Genomic DNA, 25,817 nt, shown 5'->3' on the forward strand with positions numbered 1-25,817 from the left:
TGGCAGTGCAGAGGCGTCCAGCCCCTGGCCTGAGACAAGGCACGTGGGGGTGGCCTTCCTCCTTCGGGGATACCTCACTCCCTCTGCTGACTCCCCTGTGGACGGCCAGGGCCCCTGGCCTCTGGGGTGGGGGGCAGTGGGCAGCCTACAGGCACCAGTATCCATTTCCCTCTAGCAGTGATGACCCTCTTTCCTGATTTGTATGACTTTTTAGTAATAACATTTTCCCCGCAGCTTTGCCCATTTTCTCTTATTCCCCAAGAAAAAAACAAGAAAAATATTGGTTTTCAGAGGTTATCTTATGCTACGGGTTGAATTATATCACCCTAAAATTCCCAGGTGGACGTCCTAACCCCCAGTACCTCTGACCTTGTTTGGAAATAGGGTCTTTGCAGATGTTGTTAATTAAGCTGAGGTCGCACTGGAGGAGGGTGGGGCCTAAGCCAATACGATTGGTGTCCTTACGAAAAGGGGACATTTGGACACAGACAGACCTGCACACAGAGAGACTGCCATGAGAAGATGGAGGCAGGGATGGGGCGGGGGGGATGCGTCTAAAGGCCAAGAACGCCAAAGATGCCAGCAAACCCCCAGAAGCTGGGAAGGGGCCTGGACCAGATTCCCCCTCAGGACCCTCAGAAAGAATCAAGCCTCCTGATACCTTGATATTGGACTTCTAGCTTCCAGAACCCTGAGGTTCTAAATTTCTGCTACTTAAGCCCCCCAGTTTGTGGCTTTGTTATGGGAGCCCCACCCAGCAAGCTAACACAGCCTGTAATGTTACCTTTAGGTTTACACAGATGTTCCAACAACTTCCGTGGGACATGATAACCCAGAAAAGAAGTGAGAACGCCCTGGGGGCTCCGTCACTGTCACACTTCAAGGCACCTGTGCAGTACTCACGGGGCCCCCAGGCCGCCTACTGGAGCTACATGACCGTTACTGACGAGCCCAGAGCTGAACACGGTCCACTGCAGACAATGCTTCTCTCAAGATGGTAAGACTTTTATAGCAGCTTCCCTTCTCATAGCAATCACTTCTGAAAGGCATGATTTTGTACTTATAGGATGCTAAGGGCTGGTTATACAGTCTGTGCTATTATGTTCAGCATTTGAACAAAATATTAAATATTAAAATAGAGCTTTAAGTTGAATTTCGATTGAGTTTATTAAGATACTTTCATGTTGACATTCTGTACTAAATTAGAGATGGCTTCTTCTCCCACTGAGAAGTGGAGACTCATTCCCATCCTCCTGCATAGGGGCCGGCCTTTGTGATTTGCTTGATCAAAATGGGACCTAATTAAACTTAAAAGCTTTTGCACAGCGAAGGAAACCATAAACAAAACAAAAAGACAACCCACAGAATGGGAGAAAATATTTGCAAATGAAGCAACCGACAACAGATTAATCTCCAAAATATACAAACAGCTCATGCAGCTCAATATCAAAAAAACAAATAACCCAATCAAAAAATGGGCAGAAGATCTAAATAGACGTTTCTCCAAAGAAGACATACAGATGGCCAAAAATCACATGAAAAGATATTCAACATTGCTAATTATTAGAGAAATGCAAATCAAAACTACAATAAGGTATCACCTCACACCAGTCAGAATGGCCAACATGAAAAAGTCTACAAACAGTAAATGCTGGAGAGGGTGTGGAGAAAAGGGAACCCTCCTACACTGTTGGTGGGAATGTAAATTGTTACAGCCACTACAGAGAACAGTATGGAGGTTCCCTAAAAAACTAAAAATAGCGGTGCCATATGATCCTACAATTCCACTCCTGGGCATATATGCAGAGAAAACCATAATTTGAAAAGACACATGCACCCCAGTGTTCACAGCAGCACTATTTACAACAGCCAAGACATGGAAGCAACCTAAATGTCCACCGACAGATTGATAAAGAAGATGTGGTGTATATATACAGTGGAATATTACTCAGCCATAAAAAAGAATTAAATAATACCATTTGCAGCAACATGGTTGGACCTACAGATGATCATACTAAGTGAAGTAAGTCAGACAAAGACAAATATCATATGGTATCACTTATATGTGGAATTTAAAAAGATGATACAAATGAACTTATTTACAAAACAGAAACAGACTCACAGACAGAAAACAAACCTATGGTTACCAAAGGGGAAAGGTGGGGGCAGAGGGATAAATTAGGAGGTTGGGATTAACATGTACAAACTACTGTGTATAAAATAGATAATCAACAAGGACCTACTGTATAGCACAAGGAACTTTACTCAATATTCTGTAATAACCTATATGGGAGAAGAATCCGAAAAAGAATGGATACATGCATATGTATAATCGAATCACTTTGCTGTACTCCTGAAACAAACACAATATTGTAAATCAACTATACCCCAATATAAAATAAAAATTAAATTTAAAAAAAAGAGACTGTGACACAGTGACACTCTGGGACACAGCTGGCAGCTTCTTTCTGAGTCTCCCAGATGCCCGCTCTGGGGGAAGCCAGCCTCTGTAAAAAGAGCCATTGCCATGAGCTCGCCATGCTCTGAGGAGGCCCAAGCAGCCACGCGGAAAGGCCGTGGGAAGAGAGAAAAGGGTCAGCCTCTAGCTGTGCCCCCAACCCCAGCCTGGACACTGCACACGTGTCAGCGCAGGAAACTTTTGGATATTCCAGCCCCAGCAGACAGGACATGAAAAGGAACCAAGGAACCCAGCCGATAGCCAGAACCCAGCCCCCAAACACAGGGCCCCGTCCAGACATCCCAGAGCACCCAGCCGCCTGGTATGGCTCCAGTTCCGGTGAGACATCTCCGCTGTGCCCTGCCTAAATCCTTCACTTCCAAAATCATGAATAGCATAAATGGGTGGTTGCTTAATGCCACTCCATTTCAAGGTGGCTTACAGGGCAGCAGCAGATACCCGGAACACCCTTTCTGTGAAGTAGGTTTTCTTTCCAGACGCTCATGGATTTAGGTGGGTTTATCTGGAGGCTCAAGTGTAACTGAAATTCCATTAAAAACGCTTTTTAACAAACAAGTGGGACGAATCCATCTCCCCACAACACAGGACTGCACTGTCTCTGTCAGAGCACATGTTAGATGGTGACGTGGCCCAGGAAAATATGCATCTCATGTTCACACTCTCTAACAGCCACCCAACTGAAACAGAGACTAAGACAGGGGAGAAGCAGCAAAGTGCACCCCACCTCCAATGCAGTGCTCAGAAATTTCAATAAAAACAAAGTCAGCTCTGATTTCAAGAAGGCATCGGACATGCCAATGAGAATGTGGCCGAAGATCATGGAAACATGGGTTCTTGTGGCTCAGCAGGGCCCCAGGTCACCCACCCCGGCCAGAGGTCCCCTCACAGCCCCACCTGACCTGAGAGGTGTCCCCATCGTGTCTCTTGGAGAAACTGCCCACCCCAGCTGCCCGCCTGCCAGGCTTCAGAGGCCAAACATCTTCCTCTCCTACAAATCTTCCTTGCTAGACTGGAAACCCTTTCCCACTGTCACACTTGTGCAAACTGTGACTTCACAAGCAATGATATTTGGATGTGTGGCCTGTGCTTTGTAGATAACCTGCACTGAACAGTTTTCAAATGAACAAGGAAACCACCACTAACATGCTTTAAAATTAAAAAGCAAACGATTAAGCACTAAGAGCAACCTGAGTCTGCGTGCCCTTGGAGGGGACCTTGCTCCCGAGCACGGGCCTCGTGTTGAGCCTGTGTCATTCCCGTTTCCACAAAGATATCCCACAGCTGGTTCCCGGCAGGACGTTATTCAGAGTTAGGTCTGCAGATGCCAAAGCCAGTGAGAAAAATGTCTGGATGGTGCCAACCCAGTGCCAGCCCAGCCCCATCCCCAGCAGCACCCACATCCCCCCACAGACGATAAACTGAGGCACAGACAGAGCGGTGAGCTCCCTGAGACTCCTGGTGATCAGTGGGAGAGGGGGGATTCTGACCAGGCAGCCTGCAGACTGCTCACACACGGGACGCTGTGACGCCTAATAGTTGTGTTGACTTTGAGCAAACCATTCAGCCTCTTGGAAGGTCATTCTCCTGCGTGGACTCCCTGAGCGGTCAGGCACACACGTGGGAAGCATCTCCCGGTGCTTGTGCAGAGGGGGTGCCGGAGGATTGGGCATGCCGATACTGCCCCGTCTACTGCTCTTACTGTCCCCAGCGCTGCCTGGACCCCGCAGGGACGGGGCCAGCACTGCTGGGTGCAGGCAATGTGGCACCAAAGCCACTGGCCCAGGGCTGTTTAGAGAGATTGGAGAGCGATGCTGCAGCCCCTCTGGAGATAAGGAGTGCGGGGACGGGTGGTCTGATATGGGATGGGGCTTAGAACGGGAGACAGACCAGGAAACCTGGCTGGCAGAGACTGAGCAGGTGGAGGGCGCTGGCCCCCAGCTCGGGGCGAAGAGCACAAACACGGGTCCAGAGGTGGGGGCGGTGAGCAGCTTCTGCAAGAAACTGGTCCCCATCTCATCGGCCATCCCCGAGGCCTGGCGACTCAGCCTGCTCCCCCAACCACTCAACTCACGCCCTTTAGTTTATGTTTTTAAAATTTATTTTATTGAAGTGTAGTTGATTTGTGTGAATTTCTGCTCTACAGCAAAGTGATTCAGTTATATATATATGATATATACAAGATATATATAATATATATGTATAAAACATATACATAACACTCTTTGTCATATTCTTGTCCATTATGGTTTATCACAGGATGTTGAATACAGTTGCCTATGCTATACAGCAGGACCTTGTTGTTCATCCATCCTATATATAATAGTTTGCATCTGCTAATCCCAAACTCCCAATCCTTCCCTCTCCCCTCCCCCTCCCCCTTGGCAACCACAAGTCTGTTCTCTATGTCTGTGGGTCTGTTTCTGTTTCGTAGATAAGTTCATCTGAAGTCATGCCCTTTAAATACCTGCTCACCACATGTGCTGAGCACAAGAGTACATGCCTTTTCTTTCCATACAAAATGTTATGCTGGCTTCTTTAATTGCAATATAAGGGTTTTCTTTTCTAAATACCATTTTCCAAACAAAACAATTGTGAGAGGCAGAGTCAGTGTTTAAAACTGAGTTGGTAGAATGATTGATTGATTCTGAACACACAAATTTTCAGGTGACCAGCTGGGCCCCGCAGCCTGGGCCGCCCTGTCTTCCACATCTGGGACCAAAGGAGCACCTGGCCCACAGAGGTCTTTATGTCAGTGTTTTCAAGGCCCTTGAAGGTGCTGCCAACCTCAGCAGAAATGGGCCTATTCCTAATTCACCGGCTCCATCATGAATCCATCCCTGCGTAAGCCTCAGTAACTGGGGCTGCATCTCTGATTTATTACAATGATGCTCAGGTGCCTGGCACTAGAGGAGACTCCCGGCGGCCGCCCAGAGGGCCCACCCCTCAACCCAGCTCCCATGTAGACAGGAAGGGGCTGGTGCGTATCAAGATCCGGGACACCTGGCCTTCCGAGAGGTTATTGGCACAGGGCAAAGGAGAAAAGTAAAGGGAAAACCAGGAGGAAACATAAAAATAGGTTCTGATGTCCCAGGGGGTGGAGTGGAACAAGTAAGTAGGACTTCACGGGACAGACCGAATGTGTTGGGAGAGCCCCTCCGAGGACAGGGGCTGCCCCAGGACGGGCCTGTGGCTGTGACCTGGGGGCGATCTCGGAGGTGAAGGCATAAAGGGAATCACGCCCTGTAACACGCGCAGTCCTTCCTCTGCCATATGTCCTGATAATATTTCAATCATTAGATCTGAACTAAATTCAGATTTAATTTACCAAATAATGTTATAATGAGAACGGCAGCGGCGCCCAGCAGCACTCCAATTTATGCATAACCTCAAGTTAAATAACATCTTTTGACTTGCAGAGAAATATGTCTAATTAGGAAGATTTTCAGATATAAAGAACTGTCACTGTCAAGCGTGTACTGTCATCATGATAAAGTCACACATTCACACAGGGAAACATTAGCCTGTAATAAACGGGCCGTGTACAATGAGGTCCTGGATCCCCCAAAAATGGAACGTGGCAGCGAAGGTGCTGGCACAGGGACCAGCTCAGTCCTTCCCTGATGTCATTGGCCATTGCCATCCCTTTGCCTTTAGATGTAGCCACAAGATGAATATTTTTGCTGTAAATTATTTTTTATTGCATTTTATCGTGTACTGGTTTTCTAGCTGGGTATAGTCTGAATGAGAATTTATATTAGGATAAGATATTTAAGATTCTCTTTAAGCACTGGTGTTTAACAGTCTCTCTTAAGGGTGGCTTCAAGGTTACTACAAGAGAAAATTATTAAGAAGTAAGTTTGGGGCTTCCCTGGTGGCGCAGTGGTTGAGAATCTGCCTGCCAATGCAGAGGACACGGGTTCGAGCCCTGGTCTGGGAAGATCCCACATGTCGCGGAGCAACTAGGCCCGTGAGCCACAACTACTGAGCCTGCGCGTCTGGAGCCTGTGCTCCGCAACAAGAGAGGCCGCGATAGTGAGAGGCCCGCGCACCGCGATGAAGACTGGCCTCCGCTTGCCGCAACTAGAGAAAGCCCTCGCACAGAAACGAAGACCCAACACAGCCAAAAATAAATAAATAAATTAATTAATTAAAAAATTAAAAAAAAAAAGCAAGGAACATGACTTTAAAAAAACAAATAAAAGAAGAAGTAAGTCTGTCAATCAGATACAATCATGATGACCAGAGGAAGACAGTACAATAGCCATAATTCTGCAACCCTGCCCAAAATGAGGGTAAAATCACCCTATCTGAAAACCAATACACATACCAGGTTTTGTGGTAGCATGAAGAAATGCCTCATGAATTCAGCCTGGAGGGTCAGGGAAGAGGTCTCAGTGGGTTCTGTGGGATGAATAGGAGTTCAAATACATGCACTGCAGGTGTGGGCCTCTTGTCCAGCTGAGCCGGGCATGACAAGGCTGCCTGGTACCACGTGGCTAGAACGTGAGTGCTGGGGGTGCACCTGCCAGGGAGAGCAGAACGAGTCTGGGGGTGCTCAGCAAAGGCTTTGCAGAAGTGGCCTGGCCAGAGCTGGAGAACGAGCTGCTGTCACTTCCGCAACGTACCACAGAGGCTGACACATGCCGGGTGCTACCCAGACACCGTGTCTGCCCTCTTAGGAGTCCAAGGCAGTGGGCAGAGAGGCGAGGAAGCAAAGACACTGCCCCCTGTGACAGGCGCTATGGAGGAAACAAACAGGGGACTTGATGGGGAGTCGTGGGGGCCTTATATGGAGGAGGAGGTGGTACCTGGGCCTGCAGCCTGCATGAAAGGAGCCAGGAAGAACATTCCAAGCATAAAGGGAGACCTTTGAAAGTTCCAGAAATTGTCAGGAGGCCCAAGGGGCTGTTGCACAGGGCATCACTGGATGAAGTCAGCAGCTTGGGCAAAGCACTGCAGGCCAAGGAGAGAAGTGGGACTTTCTTCCACAATATGATAAGAAACCAGTGAAAGGTTTCAGAAGACATAATGATAGGAGCCCATTTTCATCCATAAAGAAGCACACTGGTCAGGCGCCCAAGCTCATAGGAAGGTTTAGCAAGTAGAAGAGGCCTCCTCTTCCTCTAGATCACGCAGTGGACTCCGGCCTTCACCCCTCGGCCAGGGCCCTCCTGCAGGACAGGAGGTTCCTGATTATGGCTGCTGTGTAGATTAGGATGGCGGCTGGAACAAAAGAGGCAGAGAAGAGAGGATGCTGATAACTTGTAAAGGAAGACCTGGCACGACTGGATGTGCATGTGTAGGGGGGTGAGGGAAAGAGATTGTTATGTGCTCCCTGCACCTTAGTTACATCATCTTTAAGGCCCTAACAATGCAAGCTTTCAGTTCTATGGAAGCGCTTCACACAGCAAGTTTTCCATCGTGCTTGTGCCACATTTACCAACCCAGTCCTCTGCGGATGGACTCTGGGTTGTTTTTGGTCTTTTGCATCACATATAATGTTGCAATGAGGCATCATTTCAGCCCGCCTGCAGGATCAGCCCCAGAACTGGGATTCCTGGGACAAAGAGTGGATTAACCTACAGTTGGTTTAATACTGCCAAACCATCCTCCTGGGAGCTGTGCCATTTCACACTCCTATCAGCAAAGTCTGAAATGGCCTGTTTCCCCACAGCCTCATCAAAAGATATGTTGTCCGACTTGTGGATTTTTGCCCAGTCCGATAGGTGAAACATGGTATCTCAGTGTTGTTTTAATCACATTTCTGTTATCACCGGTGAGGTTCACAATGTTTTCATGCAGTTAAGGCCATTTGATTCTCTTTCTCTGTGAATTCTGTCCACGTCCATTTTTCTTTTGGATACATCTGGTTCTTTTCTTATCAATGTCTATGAAGTAGAACTGTTTGTGGTCTGAGTTAGAAATATTTTCCAAGTTTGATGTTTTGCTTTTCAGTGGGCTTGCTTTTTAAAATGATTTACTTAGCTGCACAAGAGTTTTTTACTTTTATGTTGTCACATTAAAAAAAAAAAAGATTTTTTATAGCTGCACAGAACACCATTTGAGTTCGTGAAAAGGAATTTGGCCCAGATTTAGAAAGATCTCTAAATGTATTGTTAAGTGGGAAAGGCAAAGGGACAAATAAGCATACTCCTTTTTGTGTAAGAAAGAGGAGAAAATGAGAATCTATGACCTATTTGCTTTTATTTTCATAAAGAAGCTGTGATGGTTCATTTTATGTGTCAACTTGGCTAGGCGATAGCGCCCAGTTGTTTGGCCAAACACCAGTCTGGGTGTTGCTGTGAAGGTATTATTTAGATGTGATTAACAGTAAAATCAGTGGACTCTGAGTAGAGCAGATGACCCTCCAAAGGTGGGTGGGCCTCACCCAATCAGGTGAAGTCCTTAAGCGGAAAGACCCAGGTTCCCCAAAGTAGAAGCCATCTTCCCGAGACTGTAACATAGAAACCGTGACTGAGTTTCTAGCCTGCTGTTCTGCAGAATTTGGTCTCAAGACTCATCATCAACTCTTTCTACGGATTTTGGACTTGCCAGGCCCCAGAATCGCATAAGCCAATTTCTCAAAATAAATCTCTCTGAGTATACCTATATATACCTACAGATAGACAGACAGATACAGATGTACACATACATACTTATGCATATACACATCCATTAGTATATGTATATACACACACGATTGGTTCTATTTCTCCGGACCCGACTCACACGGGAACACTAGGAGGGTTCCACAAGAAATGAATAAAGCAACTGCATGTAGGAGGGGCAGGGAAGGGCCAGCTAGGACAAGGTGCAAGTGGGAATTCTCAGTTTAGACCTTGTTCTCCTCAGAAATTCTAAACCATGTAAATATGTTACCTACTCAAAATAGAAAATAAAATTTAGGGCAAAGCCCACTTTTAGATATAAACTAAATTCAATGCTACATAAATTGAGGAATAAAGGTTATTTGTTTTATATAAATGTAAGATACAAAAAAGGAATTATCCAGGTTTATTCAAAAGATGAATTCCTGAAGAAGACAACTTTTTAAAGCACTGAGACAGAATTCTTTCAAACGTGACACTATATACCGTATTTCAAAAACATACAATATCCTAAGACTCAGAGAGAGGAAGCCGAGGTTGGAGAAGAGTGGCACCCAGGATGGGGTGGAAGGGTTGCCAGGGCCTAGAGCACCCACGTTGAGGGGGGGAGGGGGGGCACATGCCTCCTTTTCTGCACCAGGGTCCCCCCTACCGCGGAGGCACACTGGCCTCCTCAAGCGCAGGACAGTCCAGGCCCCAGGAACACTCAGTGGGGTCATCTCTGGACCACCGAGGGCCACGAAGCCCCCTCACCCAGAGTGACACCCTTGTGACACCCCCTGGGGTTTCTGCCTCCTGTCCTGCTCACCCTCCCAGCCCCACACATCTGCTTCCTTGTCTTGGACTCTGCTTTTGAGGTAACCTGAAAATAACTCCAGCATGGAGAGTTCTCTTGTTACTGAACGCAAGTACATGTGCCTGATGTGCTGGGGCCAAACAAACCAAAACATCGGAGTTTGGAGCAGAGAAAGGTTTATTACAGGACCAAGCAAGGAGATGGGTGGCTCATGCTCCCCCAAAAAACCAAATTCCCTAAAGGGTTTCAGCAAAGCATATTTAAAGACCAGGTGAGGGGGGGGCCATGGTTGGGAGTTACAAACTAATTGGTGTCGGAATCCTTTGTCCTTGCAGCTGTCCACACAGGTTAGGTCACAGTGTTCCTGTAAACCTCCAACAAGACAAATGTTATTCTTTGTTTTGCAACTTTTTATCCCTATATGAATGGACTGTTAAAGGTCAGAGCCTTGAGAATGCTATTATGTATATTTCAGGGTACAGGCAACATTCTTGTACAAAAAGTGCAAAGTCAGCATGACTAAGCACAGGAAAAGGAACAGATCTAATATGGAGTCAGGTTTGTTCTTCCCTATTACACTCTGGAATGAAGCAGATACTAAGGAATTGAGGTCCCTACTCACTCATACCGCAGGCATACAAGCTGGCTGTGTCCACCTCCTGCCAGTGAGGCCACATCCTTCAGTTGAGGCCACTGCCCAAGAAACATCCCCCAGTGAGGCAGAATAGCAATAATAATAGTAGCAGACCTTTATTACTTGCCAGACATTGATCTAAGCACCTTACCATTAACAATTTTAATTCTCACCACAGCCCTGTGAATTATTATTGTTCTTGTTTTCCAAAGAGAAAAGCTGAGGCACAGAGGAAGCAACTACATTTCGAAGGTTTGCCAGCAAGCAGCAGAGGCAAGGTTCACATGTGAGCCGGCAAGCCCCAGAGTTTGTGTTGCTAAGGCAGACGCTGTCCCACACAAGGAATGCCAAGATGAGGGCTTCAGAGGACCTGCGCACCAGAAATCAAGGAGGAGAACAGGAGCCAGCAAAGGCAGGGGAAAAGCCGGCCGCCAAGAATGGAACAGGCAGAAGCCTGTGACAGAAGCTGAGGAAAGAGGCCGGCAAGACACAGAGGATGGTCACCAGCTCCTAATGAAACACTCCAAGCGGGGTAGTCTGGGAAACATCTCTGCCACCGCCCCGCTCCCAGCCCCCCCAGGGCCTGGACTGAAATCCAGTCTGGGCTCTGCTCCCTAAGCCAGGGACCTGTTGTTTCTTCCCAGGGCTCCTTGGAGAGACGACAGATGTAGGGACAGAGTCAGTGGGTGGGGCCTTTGGTTCCCATTTTCTCCATAACTTAATCCTGCAGAATGGTTCCATGAAAGGCATCTTCATTTAGCTTCACACAGACTTTTCTGTGACTTCCAAATTCATTATTTCACTTTCCTCTCATCCTCTGTGAAACCAAGAAGACTGATGGTGATATTACTTCGTTTTTTCTTAAGAGATGATGCAAACTTCAGAAAATGCTCCAAGTTAGAAGTCATTCATTTCAGAGATTCTCAGCCATACACAAAAGCTAAAGCCAAACTCCAAAAGGGACAAGTCGCACCTTCAGTGAAAGCTCCGGTCAAATCTTGTCTTTCCCAGCTTATCTGGGCATAAACTGGAATTTTAAGCCACAGGCCAAGAATTAAAACTAGAGCTTCTGATTTACTTCTAATTTGATCTGTACCTAGTTATTTATGAAAATAAATTCACAGAAAAGTATGAATTCACTTCAGAATGGCCTCACATACACCACCATCTCAAATGCCCTTGAAATGCCCCCAGTTAAATACAATCTGAAACTGATCTTCCTTGTTCTTGGACTTTTAAAACAAGGAATAATTTCTCATCTTATACATGGTTTCTTAATTTTTCAGTTTAGGTCACTTTTCTCCTTTTTCCTATATGAGGGCATTATTTCATTTTACACACACACACACACACACACACACACACACACACACACACACACAGAAACACAAAGAGAATTAGGACTTCTTAAAGTGAAGCAAAAACAAGACGTCCTGCTACAATAAAGTAATTTTTACTTAACAAATCATGGACAAAGGAGAGTGCTAGGAAGTGGACAAATGGTGTCGTCATTGAAAAAGATAAGAGTGAACCGGAACTAGGCATCCCTGTGATTGGTCAGCACCTAGAGGGGCTCGGTAGGGGTCACCGCTGGCTGGTGAAGATCAGCGTGGGCTGAGTGACGCACAGTCCTCTCACCCACAGGACCGAGGCAGTGTAGACGCAGTATACCTGGTGGCAAAGGCCCGCTGGCAAATTTCTCTCTTGCACTACAGCCTTGACAGGAGAATTCTCCCTGGAGACCAAGCTTCCTGGTCACCATCACTGATGTCCGGCGGGAGGCATGGAGAGTCAGGCTGAATAAACTGACAGGGGACACAGTCTGAGACTGTAACAAGGAAGAACAAATCTGATTCCATACCGGATTTGTTCTACTGTCTGTGCTTAGTCATGCAGGCTCTGCACCTTCCTAAAAGAATGTTGCCGGTAGCCTGAAATATACAGGAGAGCCTATTCTCAGGGCTCTGACCTTTAAGAGTCCATTCACATAGGGATAAAAAGTTGCAGAACAGAGAATAATATTTGTCTTGTTGGAGGTTTACAGGAACATCATGACATGACCTATGTGGACAGCTGCAAGAACAAAGGATTCTGACACTAAGAAGTTCTCAACACAACCTCGCCCCTCCCTCACCGAGCCTTTAAAAAGTGCTTTGCTGAAACCCTGTGAGAGTTCGGGCTTTTTGGGACACAAGCCACAAATCCTCTTACTTGGCCCTGCAATAAATCTTTCTCTGCTCCAAATTCTGACATTTCCGTACTGTTTGGCGTCACTGTGCGTTGGGCACGTGAACTTGCATTCAGTAAGAAGACAAATGGAAAATATTGTTATATTACTGAATCAGGGTCCAAGAGGTTGGGGGGTTTAACTGAGAGAGAGGAAATTTATAGGGGATAAATGTACAATCTTGCACTTGAGTTCCCAAAAGAATCAGCTTTAAATTCCTAAATACATTTATTTGGTCCAAAGTATTTTAGCATGTCTTCAAGGATGCAGCAATAAATAAAACCAGTAAGTGACCTTCATGGGGTGAGAGGCCAAGAGGCTAAATAAACCATGAAGGGTATTAAAAGGTGGTCCGGGGGGAAGTGAAACAGGGGAGGGGTCTGGGAGTTGGAGAAGCCATTTTAAGTGGGATTGGCCTCACGGAAATATTGACATTTGTGCAAAGAACTGAAGATGAGGGGGCAGCGCTGCAGCTACCTGGGGAAGAATCTTCCAGACTTAGGGAATGGTGAGGGGCTCAGCGGTGAGGGAGGAAAGTGCACAGACTTGGGGAGATCTGGCTTTATTCTAGGGGAATGGGGAATCTTTGGAGAGTTTCCAATATGGGAGTAACAAATTTGACATCAGCTTTGAAAAATCCTTGTGGTCTAAAGCAGCTCAGTGGAAATGGTGTTCCGCGGCTTCTGTAATAGACCTGTGACTTTGCAGAACCTTGATAAAAATCCAGCCCGACAGGGAGATGGCAAAGGCAGTGTGTGAGGGAGGGGCCTGCAGGGTGTGTGATCAGCTCATGCACAGTTCTCGGATTGACTGGCATCAAGGTGAAGCTTCCAGCAGCACCCATCTTCTGGTTTCAACCGGTCTAGGGTCCATGTGCTTGGGGTCAGCAGTGTTCATTGGGTGGGGGTCTGCTTCCTGTAACAACAGCTTAGGAATGTGTGTCAGGCTTTTGTCTGTATCTTTCAGGGAACTGGGAGTTCAGGGACTCTGCTGTGTGGCTGGTTTATAGACTAAATTGTTCCCAGTTTCCCGGCCCAAAAGCTACTCTTTGTTTCTCCATCCTCACGTGTCCTAATCAGTCACTCTGGAGCAGCCCTTTGAGACTCAGGGGAGGCCTGAGAGACTAAAGCAAAGACTTCTACTTCAAGGACAGGGTCTCAGGGCTTGTACTTGGCTTCAATTCCCCTTGTCTTTGATACTCCTCAGTCTTGAGGGGAGCAGGTTCAGGAGAAGAAAGAGAATAACCTTTTGCATAAGAGAGGTTAATCCTATAGTAGGCAGAGGAACTCAGTTTTAGGGGGATTCAGTTTCAAATTCATGTAAGAAGTGCTTTCAGCCACAGGGTGTCACATGAGTAAAATAGCATAGCTCAAGTCTGGCACCAGGTAGGTAGGTACCTAAGCAAAGAAAAAAGAATGAAATAATGCCATTTGCAGCAACATGGATGGACCTAGAGATTATCATACTAAGCGAAGTAAGTCAGAAAGAGAAAGACAAACACCATATGATATCACTTATATGTGGAATCTAAAATACAATACAAATCAACACATCTACGAAACAGAAAGAGACTCACAGACATAGAGAACAGACTTGTGGTTGCCAAGAGGGGGGCGGGGGAGGGAAGGATTGGGAGTTTGGGGTTAGCAGATGCAAACTATTATATAAAGAATGGATAAACAACAAGGTCCTACTGTAGAGAACAGGGAACTGTATTCAATATCCTGAGATAAACCATAATGAAAAAGAAACTGAATAAGAGTATATATATGTAAAACTGATTCACTTTGCTATACAGAAGAAATTAACACAACATTGTAAATCAACTATACTTCTATACATTTTTTAAAATGTAATTTTAACTAAAAAAAAAAGAAAAGTGAGGGGCAGGGAAGCATGGGGAAGGGAAGAAGGCTGGTGGATACTGAATATGGGAAAAGCTTCTGTATTGGTGGTTGGATTGTGTCCCCTCAAAAGGTATGTCCACGTCCTAAGCCCCCAGACCTATAAATGCCACCTCATTTGGAAATAGGATCTTTGTAGATATAACCAAGTTAAGGATCTTGAGATGAGAGCCTCCTGGATTCAGGTGGCACCTAAACCCACAGACTGGTTTCCCTATAAGAGAAAGGATCAGCAGACTGCACACACAGATGCAGAGATGACACGGAGGGCAAGGCCACATGGAGACAGAGGCAGAGACTGAAGGAATGTGTCTCCAAGCCAAGGGATGCCAAGGACTGCCCATCCCTGCACCAGAACTAGGGCAAGGAGGCGTCCATCCCCAGAGTCTCCAGAAAGACCCAACCCCGATCTTGGACTTCCGGCCTCTAGAACCATGAGAAAAGACATTTCTGCTGTTTTAGCCTCCACGTCTGTGGTCATTTGTGATAGCAGCCCTAGGAAACAAACACAGCTTTTGTGTGGAAAAAGCAGCCTCCTGAGTTATGGTTTCCTTCCCATAAATCCGATTTTAGGCCCTGCTTCCCGACCCAGTCATGCAGCTGGGAGGTCTCAGGCACCCCAGGCTCCCACTCACCACAGCTACCAGAGTCCCATCTACCTGAAAAGAGGAAAATTTTGTTTTGAAAAATTTTCCTTGAGGATTGCACACGAAAAGGTAGTCAGAATGAGAGAAAATAGATAAACTCCCTAAGGGCCCACACACCAGCTTCCCGAGGGAGGGAGAACCTTCTGTCCTAGAGACTGAGGCACTGGGTGAAGACAGATATAAGGAAGACAATCAAAGAGCTGGGGTGGTGAGACAGGTGCAGAGGTGAGATGCAGGGAGAGATTTTGTAACGGGAAGGAACAAATCTGACTCCACATTGGATGGTTTCTTTTACTTTAACCTCTGTATTGTATTGCTTTTGCTTCCAATTAAGAATGTTGCCTATAGCCTGAAATATACAGGAGAGCCCATTCTCAAGGCTCTGACCTTTAAGTGTTTAACAGTTTTCCATTCATATGGAGATAAAAAGTTGTAGAATAGAGAATAACATTTGTCTTGTTGGAGGTTTACAGGAACCTGGTAACCTGACCTACATGGGCAGCTGCAAGAACAAAGGATTCCACACCAAGAAGTCTGCAGCAACCAACACCCCCCACCCCCCACCTTGCCTTTAAAAGTGCTTTGCTGAACCCCTTTGGGGAGTGTGAGGCTTTTTAGAGCAGGAGCCACAAGTTTTCCTTGCATAGCCCTGCAATAAATCTTTCTCTGCTTTAAACTGATGTTTTGGTTCGTTTGGCCTCACAGTACATCAGGTAGATGAACTTGCATTTGGTAACAAGACTACCTAAAAATTCATGCTGCAAAAAAGTGACAGTCCCTCAGACATAAGCCATCCTGGTTCTTGTAATAAAATTGCAAACTTAAAGAGGCATCATGGGAAACATATCAATTTCGAACTGTTTTTAGGATTTTTCAAGGGGATAAAGAGACTTTCATGGAACTCTATGAGAACAATTAGTTGAGGAGGTCTACAAAGTTCCTCATGAAGTTTCAAACCAGGGTTATTTTTATATTGTCCTACACAGAAACCCATTTTGTTTGTAATTTATGACTTCTGATTAGAATTATACTTGTTTGTCTCTTTGATCCTTCCTAATAGACTATAAGCTGCTTGATGCTGGGATTTGACTTAGCTGATCTTTGAAGCCAAGCAATAAGTAACATGGACCTTCCAAGGGCTGGGATAGCAACATGTATCTGCTGAGAGGTAGTTGCCAATCAGTAGATTAAGGTAGGTTACGGGACAGGAATAGAAATAGAAGAATTTGCATTGGGGGTTAGAGTAATAGAACACCAGGTCTGAAACCCAGAAAATCAGAAAGAGGTGGTATTAACAAAGGGATCCCAGCATCAGGGAACAGAGTCAAGATCTGGGGGCTGGGGAGCAAGGATGGGCTGGGGATGGGGGATGACACTAAGTTCTAACTATTTCCTGTAATAGCTCAGGCCAGAGAGCAGCTGGAAAACACCAAAGTTCCTGGATTCATCTCCTTCTAATTCTTTAAAACACATCAAGCTGTTATCATTTCCAGGCTTCTGTGCCTCTGCCCCTCGGCATTCTGCGGCTGCCTCTGAGCACGCTTCACGCCTGGAATTATCTGTTGGTTGGTTTACTTGTCTTCTGTCTGGCCTCCCCAGCTGCCCATCCCAGTGTGATCTGACCCCTCTTGTTCATCCTTGCATTTTAACACCTGAGTCTTGCCCAGAGGCGCCTCCAGTGAAAATACCGGTTTGCCAAACAAATAAACGTGGTCCATTTCACAGGCAAACCCCTGCATGCTTACCCTGACTAATGTCTCACCCGACACAAAAACCCGCTTCTTAATCATATTGAATTAGGGACGGAAAATAATACAATTATATATAAATCTAAAGACAAGATGGGAAAAATGCCTCCTGTAAGTTAAATGGGGTAAATAAAAGTGTAATCGTCAGTTTTTTTTCTTTCTGTATAACTGTTAACTAACAATTCTGATCAACTACTCCAACATTAGCTAACAAGATCATTCAGAACCTTAGACAGCACCCCTCCTGAGCCAGGTGGGCTGGCGGGGGCTGCTCTCCTCCAGCAGTGTCTGCTTTCCCGGGGCCTTCCCAAAAGTTCATCAGGCTCCCATTGGCCAGCACAGCTCCCTCTGCCCTGCAAAACTGCTCCCACCAGGAAATGCCAGAAGCGTGTGCTCCTTCCCTCATGGTACACAAAAAACAAAATCCTACCATACATTCCCATATTAAAGTAAAATAATATTTGGTTTTATACCCACACAACTGCAAATACAAAACACGAGTCAGACTGTGAAATCCAGATTAACATACCTACTGAAATACACAGAACAGTTTAATCAGGAAAGTTACAAGCTCTATGGCATACAAATTGGCATCCATCATGAATACATGAATTTTTGGCCTTTTATATTATGTGCACGGGACTTATTTGCAGAGCAAACTGGCAAACAGGAATGTAAACTAACAATACAAATAATAACAAATTGGAAACATCCCAAGCTGCCAGATACAGGAAGAAGGCACTGTTTTAACTTCCTAGAGCATGAAAAACTTACAGTGATAACAATTAATTCACAGCAAGGCAAGAGGGGAAGAAATAGCACACCAATGCAGAATAAATTAATATGAACTGTTTTCCATTTTCTGCAGACACTGAAGACCATCTTATCCCTGACCAGAGACATCTCTGTTAATGGCTTCCCCACATTTGGAAATACAAACACTACCAACCAAGCTATAAATTATTTATTAATTCACACAACTTTTCAAATTGAGACTAAACTAATTTATTCATTTTACAAAATCAGGTATGAAGATATAGTGTCCATAGTTGATGGATTAAGAAATTAATATTTAAGTATACTATTTTATGTTATGGATGTAACCAACAGCGAAAGTAAAGATAGCATACAGCAGCATTAAAAGATAGTTATCTATCAAATAAAGCATCAATGAGCAAAGAGGATAAATCAAGAAACGACAATACAGTCATATATTATGTGGTGACATGGTAATAGCCACCAGGAAAATTAATATCAAATTATTAAAATTTCAGCCCCCGAGGAGCAGAGGCAGCAGAGGCAGAGAAGGAGGAGAAGAGGAAAGTGACCTCACTGTTAGCGCTTCTGGACCAGATTCTCCACCCTTTTTCTTACTGAGTTGTTTGCCTCTGACTTATTAACCGGTCGTTATTTGAAATATTCTGCTCACTCATCTTTTCTTGACATACATCTTCACCCCATCCGTGGCTCACCTTTTACCTTTATGGTATTTTTCTGAAGCACAGAACTTGGTCAGTTTTAATATTTTCCTTCATGGTATATCTTTTCTTTACACTTTTTGTCTTGTTTTACTTTTTAAATTTAGGTCTTTAATTCATATGGAATTTACTCTCAAGTTTTGTGTGAGGCAGGGTCTCCCATTGTTCTGTATCATTTTTTGGCGTGGATATCCAGCAGTACATGTGGCTTTTATTGAATAGTCGTCCATCCTTGTCCAGCCAATGTAAATAACATCATTTCTGAGATAAATTAGATCCAATATTCATGGTGTGTGTCTGGGCTCTTTATTCTGTTCCACTGATCTATTTGATTTTCCCTATACTAAAACCATACCGTTTTAATTATGGTGGCTTTATAATAAATCTCAATATCTGGTAGAGTGAGTCCTACTTGCTAGATCTACTTTGAAAATAGATTGGCTATTCATGGATTTTTTACTCTCCTGTATGAATTTTGGGAGCAGCTAATTAAGTTTCACAAAAAATCCCTCCAAGATTTTGATAGGAATTGTTCTTAAATCATAGGTTAATTTAGAAAGATTTCCATCTTTATGACACCAACCGTCCCTGGCTAGAATATGCTCTTTTCATTTCAACAGGATTTGTACGTTCTTCAATAAAGGTCTTGTATACCTTTTATTAAATTTAGTCATAGTTTTTAATTAAATTTTTGAATTACAATTTTCAAATTGGTTTACGCTATTACACCTGAATGCCTTTTGTTTTGTAATTTGATCATATCTTCTTGTTGGTTCTAATAGTCTGGCGGTTTTCACGGATTTTCTAGGTAGATAACCAAACAGTAAATAAATAGAGATAATTATGTTTTTTCCTTTCTAATTCCTCTGCTTGTAATTTACACTTTTCTTGTCTAATTTCATTGGCTAGAGTCACCAGGACAAAATGAATAGGAGTGATGACAGCAGTCATTCCTGTATTGTTCCCTATTTAATTTCAAACATTTCAAAAATTTAATTTACCACATGCTATAGGTTTCTGGTAGATGATGCTTTAACAGGTAAAAGGAGTTCCTTTCTATCCTAGTTTTTATATTATGAATTTGAATAAATGCTTTTGTAACATTTATTGAGAAAAATCATATTGCTTGCCATCTTTAATTTTTTAATGTTGGAAATTGATAGATTTAAAAAGTTAATCCAATCTTTCTTTCTGACAAACTATATTTAAGTGATAATGCATTTTAATATAAATTCCTACAATTTGCTATAATTTTTTTGGCCATCTGTGCTCATCAGTGAATATGGCTTATAATTTTTTTCCTCTACTTTCCTTCTCTAGTTTAGCTATTACATTAAACCAGATTAATAAAATAACTTGAGTAGTTTCCCCCTCTTTTTTTTTACCATCTTTATTGGAGTATAACTGCTTTAAAATGGTGTGTTAGTTTCTGCTGTATAACAAAGTGAATCAGCTATACATATACATATATCCCCATACCTCCTTCCTCTTGCCTCTCTCTCCCACCCTCCCTATCCCACCCCTCTAGGTGGACACAAAGCACCGAGCTGATCTCCCTATGTTATGCAGCTGCTTCCCACTAGCTACCTATTTTACATTTGGTAGTGTATATATGTCCATGCCATTCTCTCACTTCGTCCCAGCTTACCCTTCCCCCTCCCCATGTCCTCAACTTCATTCTACACGTCTGTGTCTTTATTCCTGTCCTGCCCCTAGGTTGTTCAGAACCTTTTTTTTTTTTTAGATTCCATATATATGTGTTAGCATATGGTATTTTTCTCTTTCTGACTTACTTCACTCTGTATGACAGTCTCTAGGTCCATCTACCTCACTACAAATAACTCAATTTCGTTTCTTTTTATGGCTGAGTAATATTTCATTCTATATATGTGCCACATCTTCTTTATCCATTCATCTGTCATTGGGCATTTAGGTTGCTTCCATGACCTGTATTGTAAACAATGCTTCAATGAACATTGGGGTGCATGTGTCTTTTTGAATTATGGTTTTAAAATACGGTATATGCACAGGAGTGGGATTGCTGGGTCATATGGTAATTCTATTTTTAGTTTATTAAGGAACCTACATAATGTTCTCCATAGTGGCTGTATCAATGTACATTGCCACCAACAGTGCAAGAGGGCTCCCTTTTCTCCACACCCTCTCCAGCATTTGTTGTTTGTAGATTTTCTGATGATGCCCATTCTAACCGGTGTGAGGTGATACCTCACTGTAGTTTTGATTTGCATTTCTCTAATAATTAGTGATGTCGAGCAGATTTTCATGTGCCTCTTGGCCATCTGTATGTCTTCTTTGAAGAAATGTCTATTTAGGTCTTCTGCCCATTTTTGGATTGGGTTGTTTGTTTTTTTAATATTGAGCTGCATGAGCAGTTTATATATTTTGGAGATTAATCCTTTGCTCGTTGATTCGTTTGCAAATATTTCCTCCCATTCTGAGGGTTCTCTTTTCATCTTGTTTGTAGTTTCCTTTGCTGTGCAAAAGCTTTTAAGTTTCATTAGGTCCCATTTGTTTATTTATTTATTTTTATTTCCATTACTCTAGGAGGTGGATCAAAAAAGATCTTGCTGTGATTTATGTCAAAGAGTGTTCTTCCTATGTTTTCCTCTAAGAGTTTTACAGTGTCCAGTCTTACATTTAGGTCTTTAATCCATTTTGAGTGTTTTTTGTATACAGTGTTAGGGAGTGCTCTAATTTCATTCTTTTACATGTACCTGTCCAGTTTTTCCAGCACCACTTACTGAAGAGACTGTCTTTTCTCCATTGTATATATCCTTGCCTCCCTTGTCATAGATTAGTTGACCATAGGTGCGTGGGTTTATCTCTGGACTTTCTATCCTACTCCATTGATCTATATTTCTGTTTTTGTGCCAGTACCATATTGTCTTGATTACTGTAGCTTTGTAGTATAGTCTGAAGTCAGGGAGTCTGATTCCTCCAGCTCCATTTTTTCCCCTCAAGACTAGTTTGGCTATTCAGGGTCTTTTGTATCTCCATACAAACTTTAAAATTTTTTTGTTTTAGTTCTGTAAAAAATGCCAGTGGTAATTTGATAGGGATTGCATTGAATCTGTAGATTGCTTTGGATAGTATAGTTATTTTCACAATACTGATTCTTCCGATCCAAGAAAACGGTATATCTCTCCATCTGTTTGTGTCATCTTTGATTTCTATCATCAGTGTCTTATAGTTTTCTGAGCACAGGTCTTTTACCTCCTCAGGTAGGTTTATTCCTAGGTATTTTATTCTTTTTGTTGCAATGGTGAATGGGATTGTTTCCTTAATTTCTCTTTCTAATATTTTGTTGTTAGTGTATAGGAATGCAAGAGATTTCTGTGCATTAATTTTGTATCCTGCAACTTTACCAAATTCATTGATTAGCTCTAGTAGTTTTCTGGTGGCATCTTCAGGATTCTCTATGTATAGTATCATGTCATCTGCAAACAGTGACAGTTTTACTTCTTTTCCGATTTGGATTCATTTCTTTCTTTTTCTTCTCTGATTGCCGTGGCTAGGACTTCCAAAACTATGTTGAATAATAGTGGCGAGAGTGGACTTCCTTGTCTTGTCCCTGATCTTAGAGGAAATGCTTTCAGTTTTTCACCATTGAGAATGATGTTTGCAATGGGTTTGTCATATAGGGCCTTTATTATGTTGAGATAGGTTCCCTCTCTGCCCACTTTCTGGAGAGTTTTTATCATAAAAGGTGTTGAATTTTGTCAAAAGCTTTTTCTGCATCTGTTGAGTTGATATATGGTTTTTATTATTCAATTTGTTAATATGGCGTATCACATTGATTGATTTGCATATACTGAAGAATTCTTGCATCCCTGGGATAAATCCCACTTGATCATGGTGTATGATCCTTTTAATGTGCTGTTGGATTCTGTTTGCTAGTATTTCATTGAGGACTTTTGCATGTATGTTCATCAGTGATACTGGCCTGTAGTTTTCTTTTTTTGTGACATCTTTGTCTGGATTTGGTAACAGGTTGATGGTGGCCTCGTAGAATGAGTTTGGGAGTGTTCCTCCCTCTGCTATATTTTGGAAGAGTTTGAGAAGGATAGGTGTTAGCTCTTCTCTAAATGTTTGATAGAATTCGCCTGTGAAGCCATCTGGTCCTGGGCTTGTTGTTTTCAGATGGAATGTCCTATAAATATCAATTAAGTCCATCTTGTTTAATGTGTAATTTAAAGCCTGTGTTTCCTTATTTATTTTCATTTTGTATGATCTGTCCATTGCTGAAAGCGGGGTGTTAAAGTCTCCGACTATGATTGTGTTACTGTCGATTTCCCTTTTTATGGCTGTTAGCATTTGCCTTATGTATTGAGGTGCTCCTATGATGGGTACATAAATATATACAATTGTTATATCTTCTTCTTGGATTAGTCCCTTCATCATTATGTAGTGTCCTTCTTTGTCTCTTGTAATAGTCTTTATTTTAAAGTCTATTTTGTCTGATATGAGAATTGCTACTCCAGCTTTCTTCTGATTTCCATTGGCATGGAATATCTTTTTCCATCCCCTCACTTTCATTCTGTATGTGTCTCTAGGTCTGAAGTGGGTCTCTTGTAGACAGCATATATATGGATCTTGTTTTTGTATACATTCAGCCAGTCTATGTCTTTTGGTTGGAGCTTTTAATCCATTTACATTTAAGGTAATTATTGATATGTATGTTCTTATTACCATTTTCTTAATTGTTTTGGGTTTGTTATTGTAGGTCTTTTCCTCCTCTTGTGTTTCCTGACTAGAGAAGTTCCTTTAGCATTTGTTGTACAGCTGGTTTGGTGGTGCTGAATTCTCTTAACTTTTGCTTATCTGTAAAGGTTTTAATTTCTCTGTCAAATCTGAATGAGATCCTTGCTGGGTAGAGTAATCTTGGTTGTAGTTTTTCCCTTTCATCACTATAAATATGTCCTGCCACTTCTTTCTGGCTTGGAGAGTTTCTTCTGAAAGGTCAGCTATTAACCTTATGCAGATTCCCTTGTATGTTATTTGTTTCTTTTCCCTTGCTGCTTTTAATATTTTTTCTCTGTATTTAATTTTTGATAGTTTGATTAATATGTGTCTTGGCGTGTTTCTCCTCAGATTTATCCTGAATGGCACTCTCTGTGCTTCCTGGACTTGATTGCCTATTTCCTTTCCCATGTTAGGGAATTTTTCAACTATAATCTCTTCAAATATTTTCTCAGTCCCTTTCTTTTTCTCTTCTTCTTTTGGGACCCCTATAATTTGAATGTTGGTGCGTTTAATGTTGTCCCAGAGGTCTCTGAGACTGTCCTCAAGTCTTTTCCTTCTTTTTTCTTTATTCTGCTGAGGTAGTTATTTCCACTATTTTATCTTCCAGGTCACTTACCTGTTCTCCTGCCTCAGTTATTCTGCTATTGATTCCTTCTAGAGAATTTTAAATTTCATTTATTGTGTTGTTCTTCATTGTTTGTTTGCTCTTTAGTTCTTCTAGGTCCTTGTTAAACGTTTCTTGTATTTTCTCCATTCTATTTCCAAGATTTTGGATCATCTTTACTATCATTACTCTGAATTTCTTTTCAGGTAGACTGCCTATTTCCTCTTCATTTGTTTAGTCTGGTGGGTTTTTACCTTGCTCCTTCATCTGCTGTTTATTTCTCTGTCTTCTCATTTTGCTTAACTTACTGTGTTTGGGGTCTCCTTTTTGCAGGCTACAGGTTCGAAGTTCCCGTTGTTTCTGGTGTCTGCCCCCAGTGGGTGAGGTTGATTCAGTGGGTTGTGTAGGCTTCCTGGTGGAGGGGACTGGTGCCTGTGTTCTGGTGGGTGGGGCTGGATCTTGTCTTTCTGGTGGGTAGGGCCATGTCCGGTGGTGTCTTTTGGGGTGTCTGTGAACTTAGTATGATTTTAGGCAGCCTCTCTGATAATGGGTGGGTTTGTGTTCCTCTCTTGCTAGTTGTTTGGCATGGGGCATCCAGCACTGGAGCTTGCTGGCTGTGGGGTGGAGCTGGGTTGAGACAGAGACTGAGACAGAGATCTCTGGGAGAGCTCTTGCCGACTGATATTATGTGGGGCTGGGCAGTCTCCGGTGGTGCAATATCCTGAAGTTGGCTCTCACACCTCAGAGGCTCAGGCCTGACACCAGGCCAGAGCACCAAGACCCTGTCAGCCACACGGCTCAGAAGAAAAGGGAGAAAAGAAAGAAAGAAAAAAAAAACTATTAAAATTAAAAAAATAAAAATAATAATAAAAAAAGAAGAGAGCAACCAAACCAATAAATAAATCCACCAATGATAAGAAGTGCTAAAAACTATACTAAGATAAACATAAAAATCAGAAACAAATCAGTTGCAGACAGCAAACCCCAAGTCTACAGTTGCTCCCAAAGTCCACTGCCTCAATTTTGGGATGATTCGTTGTCTATTCAGGTATTCCACAGATGCAGGGTGCATCAAGTTATTTGTGGGGATTTAATCCACTGCTCCTGAGGCTGCACGGAGAAATTTCCCTTTCTCTTCTTTGTTTGCACAGCTCCTGGGGTTCAGCTTTGGTTTTGGTCCCACCTCTGCATGTAGGTCACCCTCAGGCATCTGTTCCCGCCCAGATAGGACGGGGTTAAAGCAGCTGCTGACTGGGGGCTCTTGCCCATTCAGGCTGGGTGGAGGGAGGGATACAGTAGTTATAACTGGAGTGCAGGGCGAGCCTGCATGACATTGCAACAGCCTGAGGTGCGCCATGTGTTCTCCCAGGGAACTTGTCCCTGGATCATGGGACCCTGGCAGTGGCATGCTGCACAGGCTCCCGGGGGTGTGTGGATAGAGACCTGTGCTTGCACACAGGATTCTTGGTGGCTGCAGCACAGTGTTAGCATTTCATGCCTGTCTCTGGGGTCTGAGCTGATAGCTGCGGCTTGCACCAGTCTCTGGAGCTTGTTTAGGCGGTGCTCTGAATCCCCTCTCCTTGCGCACCCGGAAACAATGGTCTCTTGCCTCCTAGGCAGTTCCAGAATTCTTCCCGGACTCCCGCCCGGCTAGCTGTGGTGCACTAGCACCCTTCAGGCTGTGTTCATGCAGCCAACCCCAGTCCTCTCCCTGGGATCCGACCTCCGAAGCCAGAGCCTCAGCTCCCAGACCCCTCCCGCCCCCACGGGTGAGCAGACAAGCCTTTCAGGCTGGTGAGTGCTGGTCAGCAGTGATCCTCTGTGCGGGAATCTCTCAGCTTTGCCCTCCGCACCCCTGTTGCTGTGCTCTCCTCCGTGGCTCTGAAGCTTCCCCCCCCCATCCCCCATCTCTGCCAGTGAAGGGGCTT

General features: G+C 43.7%; 1 protein-coding gene across 11 annotated transcripts in view; it reads right to left on the minus strand.

Annotated features, from left to right (window-relative positions):
• Positions 1 to 25,817, minus strand: part of ENTREP2 (endosomal transmembrane epsin interactor 2) — a 396,616-nt gene that overhangs the window by 152,400 nt on the left and 218,399 nt on the right. For 2 of the 11 annotated variants that reach the window (XM_082386096.1, XM_082386088.1), the window contains one exon: positions 3,667 to 3,794. The exons of 8 other annotated variants lie outside the window; for them this stretch is intronic. Coding sequence is in view for 1 of the 3 variants with exons in the window: in XM_082386090.1 (XP_082242216.1) it covers positions 6,807 to 6,880 (74 nt within the window). In the remaining 2 variants the exon portion in view is untranslated. Of the gene's footprint in view, positions 1 to 3,666; positions 3,795 to 6,806; positions 6,881 to 25,817 lie in introns of all 11 variants that reach the window. One more of the 11 variants, XM_082386090.1, reaches the window with a different exon arrangement.

The sequence above is a fragment of the Balaenoptera borealis genome, assembly GCF_965194805.1.
Source record: "Balaenoptera borealis genome assembly, chromosome: 3".
Classification (NCBI taxonomy): Eukaryota; Metazoa; Chordata; class Mammalia; order Artiodactyla; family Balaenopteridae; genus Balaenoptera; species Balaenoptera borealis.